General features: G+C 39.5%; 1 protein-coding gene across 1 annotated transcript in view; it reads right to left on the minus strand.

Moving 5' to 3' along the window:
• LOC111380285 (probable E3 ubiquitin ligase SUD1) overlaps positions 1-5,078 on the minus strand; it is a 15,708-nt gene extending 10,630 nt beyond the window's left edge. Inside the window, exons 1-7 of the mRNA XM_023003807.1 lie at positions 4,627-5,078; positions 3,100-3,792; positions 1,981-2,751; positions 1,688-1,899; positions 1,542-1,590; positions 1,008-1,318; positions 6-174 (exon numbers count right to left, since the gene is read on the minus strand). Of these exons, the coding sequence (XP_022859575.1) occupies positions 6-174; positions 1,008-1,318; positions 1,542-1,590; positions 1,688-1,899; positions 1,981-2,751; positions 3,100-3,792; positions 4,627-4,959 (2,538 nt within the window). The 5' untranslated portion in view covers positions 4,960-5,078. The remainder of the gene's footprint in view (positions 1-5; positions 175-1,007; positions 1,319-1,541; positions 1,591-1,687; positions 1,900-1,980; positions 2,752-3,099; positions 3,793-4,626) is intronic.
• Positions 5,079-5,375: the final 297 nt, after the last annotated feature.

Raw genomic sequence — 5,375 nt, forward strand, 5'->3', positions numbered from 1 at the left:
TCAACAATTACTTTACCGTTGCACTTGATTCCATGTGTTGTTGGAAGAAGTGGAAGGGCATTGAAGAGTGCTCTCCCAAGTGTGACAGGTACAACTATCAACAGAGAGTTGAAGATGAGCAGAGTCATCCAAGCAACCAACAACAACATCACTATGCGAAGCACAAAGCCCCACCTGCTAAAAAAAATTGAACCAGAGAACATCAAATACTTGTAGAAAAGAAGAGGATAACAAAAAGTCATTGGAAAAAGAAATCTCAGACTGCCATAATTTGCAAGACATATGGTTCCCAGAGAGTCGATTACAAAAAAGATACAATCAGAGATACAACTGTAGATAACATGGAGAAGTACATGATCTACCAATTGACTTGAGAACAATAAAATCACACCAAAAATTGAATCGTTAACAGGTATTACAACACTTGCACAGGCACACGGCTGGAAGGAGAAAGGGAAGAATTGGGTTAAATGCTTCATTATACATGACACTATCCAATTACACGGTTACAAACAAATCAGTAATATTCCTGAGACTTAAAGCATTAGTATTCACATTCCTGGAGAGTAAAAGTTTAGGAAGCAAATCTTGTCAAGGAAGCAGATAAAAATTTATATAACCAGGCATTCAGATCATAGGAAAAACAGACAGGTCTGTGCTTAGCATACTAACAGAGCTAAGTTTTCTTTATCGGATGAAATGAAAAGAAACGATAAATGAAAGCAGGCAAAAGTGTAAATTAAATGCATTTTCAACCCAAAAAGTATAACAAATATTGTTTTAAAGAAAGAACAGCAGCTCAAAGACAAGAGAGGTTGAGGAAGTGGAAATTATGCCAACTCCATGCTCCAGCTTTCTATCAGAAAAGCATGAAGTAGATTATTGCACCAATGGGGCTAAAACAGAATAAAGAAATGAATTAAACAGGCAAAAAATCAAGGCCAAGGGAAATCTTGGGCAAAATTACAGTTAAAAGTTTATAGTTCATCATCTTCGTTGCAACTTACTCTAGATCAGTTGGTTCCTCATCATCGTACTCCTGAGCAAAGCTGGAATTTGCTCTGGCATTTCTGTCTCTGTTTACAGCATCTGCAGCAACTCCAAGAGGGGCTTGTTCAGGTCCACCCAACCACGCATGTCCCCTATCCCGTCTCCCAGGAACGCCGTTTCCATCTCCATGGCCATGATTATCTTCTGGCTTTGGAAGTAAAAAATTTGTTAAACCGAGTGCCCAGCCAACGGCAATAAACCAATATCGTAGGATGAGTTTGAATGTACTCCGCAGCTTAAAATGTTCGATAGCAAATGGAATGCATATTTGAAATTAGAGGGGCTTGTTCAGGTCCACCCAACCACGCATGTCCCCTATCCCGTCTCCCAGGAACGCCGTTTCCATCTCCATGGCCATGATTATCTTCTGGCTTTGGAAGTAAAAAATTTGTTAAACCGAGTGCCCAGCCAACAGCAATAAACCAATATCGTAGGATGAGTTTGAATGTACTCCGCAGCTTAAAATGTTCGATAGCAAATGGAATGCATATTTGAAATAGAAGCATGTCAGCAGGAATTTCAGTGAATGGATCAGAAAGACTGCAACATATCAAGTGCTCATTGGTAAGTTAGGGAAGAAATGGTGTATTAAAGTGACAACACTATTTTGATATTAAAATTTGAAACACAATCTTACGATATATCTAGAGGAAAAATGGAAGGAGCCATTTGCACGGCAAGTTTAACGGGAAAAAATACTAGCATCACTATCAAACTCCCATAAACAGCAACAGACAACAAAACTCTACGGGCATGTTTGTGCAGTGGATCATCGATCAAATCACGGAATGGATTGTAATTAGGATCAGCTGGATCTCGAAGAAAGTATAGAACTCCACTACGCAAAACCTGGAGAAATACATATGAATGTATCGGTAGATAACATAAGATTTATAAATAATTCAATAACTTGTTCGGCAGAATGAATACCCCTCGAAGAAGGCTGACAAAGACACTTATTTGCAGCATGTAAACAATTCCCACAATCCAGTGAACCAATGAGCTTGCCAGCGGGAACAGCGAAAAGAACTCAACTCTGTGTGACATTGACTTTCCAAACATCCTTACGGTACAAACATCCAGCCACCAACCACACATCAAGGGGAAAACCCCAAGCTCAATAACCAGAAGGAAAGCAACCTTAATCATAGTCATCAAATGTCTCATGGCTGTGACAAACTGCCTGAAAAGGGACGGAATAGTTTCTGCAATGGAAGCAATACCATAGAACCTTCCCATGGTCAAAGGATCTCCTCTAGCATAGCGAATTAAGACAACAATTCCAAGGTAAAAAATAACTAGTGAAAATATGAACATATAGCCAACAGCAAGTGTGGTAACATCAGATAGCCGTGATGCCAGAGCAGATTGTCCTTTCAGGAGGGCATTTGAATCTGTCGAAGTTAGGTTGCTTGATACTACTGCATTCAGTCCTTTAGCATTTACTTTCAGCATCTCAGCAACCTGGCCAAGCAAACTATCTTCTTGATTGTCAGATGTCATATTCATAACTGCAGTTAATGCATTCTTCAGTGTTATGTTGGCTAAAGAAAGGGCCGATTCTGTAAGCGGCATGACAGTTGATAACACTGGACTTTTCGCAGAGGACAAAAGCCATGATAAGTAGTAAAGTATTATACGCCCAAATGAGAAAGGAACAAAGATCACAACTCCAAGGAATATCATATTACTTGCAAGAACCTGCAGGAAAGAATGGGAGTAGTTAGCATTGAACGGTACAAAAAACAAAAGAAGAGGAGCTTTGAAAAACTTCCATTTATTACATATATAACACATGGTAGACAACTATTGACCCATTAAGATCATGTTGAAAATTTGGCAACTATTGACACATTAAGATCACGCTGAACATTTGGCAATACTGTGATAAATCTGAAATGAAATGCACAAGATAAACGACAACTCAATGCATCATCTTGTACACCATAAAAAGCATTCCATGTAATTGAGGAAAGTGAAGGAGAAACTACTTCCTAATTTTCATTTTATTTAAAAGAGTAGAAGGAAAGATGTAACAGTAAAACTCACAGTAAATGCATTCTCGACCAAATGAAATACAGGTCCTTGCATACCAACCAGTTCATCGAAAGGTACATCCTCTGCACCATCAGCATCATCCAAACCGTCAAATACCTGTTCAACATGAGCCTCAAGACGAGCTGCTTGTATCTCCCATCGTGCTGCCACATTCTCAGCATTCCTTGGGATTATCTGACCAGCACCAGCAACTCCTTGGGCTCCACCAGCATCTTCACCATTCACATCACCAACAAGATTTCTATTGGCCTGAGCAGCATGCCTTCTTGCAGCACGAGCCCCATTTCTATCTCCGTCATTTTCTCTGTCAACATCTTGTCCTCCAATCTCTCGTAAATGTCTAAAATAATCTCTAAGAGAAGTTGCTCCAAGAAAAATGAACACAATGCTTGCAGAGAGCAGAAATCCATGCAGACAATCAGTTAGAATGACTGTTGTAGATAAGTGACTCAAAAATAGTATTTGCGCTTCACCGAAGCTTCTAACAAATGCTAATCGCCATATCCAAAATGTAATGAAAGGAATGACGAGAAGCCAAACTGAAAGTACAAAACTGAGGCGCAAAAAGAATTGCAGAACATGACAGGCTTTCATAGATATTCCAACAATAAATTCCTGAAAAGTAAGCCTCGTGGGAGCATTTTCAGCATAGACTGGAGAGAATGAAAATGGATGTTTGCAGACCTGCATTTCACATTAATGGGAATAAGAGAGACTGGGAGAGAGAGAAAAGGAATAGCAGTAAGTCTCTTTAAGTCTTAAAACACAGAATTTGTGAGCACAGAAGGATTCGTGATAGTAACATGTAAAAGAACCTGCTAAAACGACAGAATATAAATTGGCATATAAAAGGACTGAGATGAGAGAAACAGCAGTTACCACTGTAACTTGCATTCACCAAATTCAAATGCTACATTATGTCCTACGTGACACTACTATTAAATATATATAAGTTCTTGGGTGAATATGTATATTGCTTAAAAAATGTCTGCCTAAGCATTAATTGACATCCAATGCTGCACAAGCCGTCAGTTACAAAAGTGTCACTGTCATAATAAGACCAGCTCGGCTATTTAAGGAATTCATGGGAAAATTAAATATCTGAGTTTTTGTTTGTCAAAAGTTGGCTGGTATCATTTGAATTATATGTCGATATCAGTAATTTGACGCCAAAAATTAACTAATCAAAGAGGCGAAAAAAGGAAGTCACCGATACAAGAAAGTAAAATCCTCCAATTTCAATTGATATTTCTTAATTTGCCCCCATTTCTATTCTTACATACTTAATTTGCCAAGCAGTCAACTAAACTACTAGATAATCAACATACACTGAGACCTCCAAACCTATTCTACGGAATTTTTAACTCACTCAAAAATCTCATCAATCGACAGCACCAACCACGAAATGCAAACAAATGATCAGAAATGTAACAGTAGCAGCTGCCTTAAAAATTAAAAACCAAACAGATAATAAATAACCAAAGCAATAAAATCTGAAGACAAGGGATAAGGAGAAACCTCGCATTGACGAGCATTGCTGTGATTAAGCCATTGAAGAAGGCAATCTTGGTGAACGAACTTAATGCTGCCACTGCAAGCGCAGGGGTATCGCAGGGGATTATCCGCGTCCCCAGGGTTCCGACAAATCCGGCAAACGTCCCCCTCCTCGTCATCATCCAATAAATCGTGGTTATTGACACCATTAATCTTATTAACATCATTAGTATAACTACTTCCGGCGTCCCTCGAACCCGGCGAAGAACCACCCGAAGATGACGCGGAGTTTGGCGGAGCCGATGAAGAGGAGGAAGACGGCTCCATCGACGCCAACGCTGCCGGTCCGATATCCATCCTGGCGTTGGAAAAACTTGTAGATTTTCGTCTCCTCTGTCTTAGGTTTTGGCTCAATTTGGGAAGTAACGTTTCGGGGGTGGGAAATGGAAAATGTATGCGTATTATATTTCCTCTCTGGTTGGCTACCTCTCTTCGGAGTTTGGACCATGACCTGCGAACTGTGCCCGACTGTTGAGTGACCCAGCAGTTGATTTTCATGGGCCTTTACAATGGCAAAATCGGCCCACTTTCATAACCTGTTATTGTCGAAGCTAAAAAGTGTAATTGGGCCTTTTTTTTTCTTGTTTGGATCCTCCTCCTGTTTGGGTCCAATTTTTAGATTAACTTTGGTTTGATTTATGCAAAATTTGGTTCTCAGCCCTTGTTTGAGTCCCAATCTAGTCAAAAAATATATTTTTAAATAGCGTATTGAT

The sequence above is a fragment of the Olea europaea genome, chromosome 3, assembly GCF_002742605.1.
Source record: "Olea europaea var. sylvestris chromosome 3, O_europaea_v1, whole genome shotgun sequence".
NCBI classification, from domain to species: domain Eukaryota; kingdom Viridiplantae; phylum Streptophyta; class Magnoliopsida; order Lamiales; family Oleaceae; genus Olea; species Olea europaea.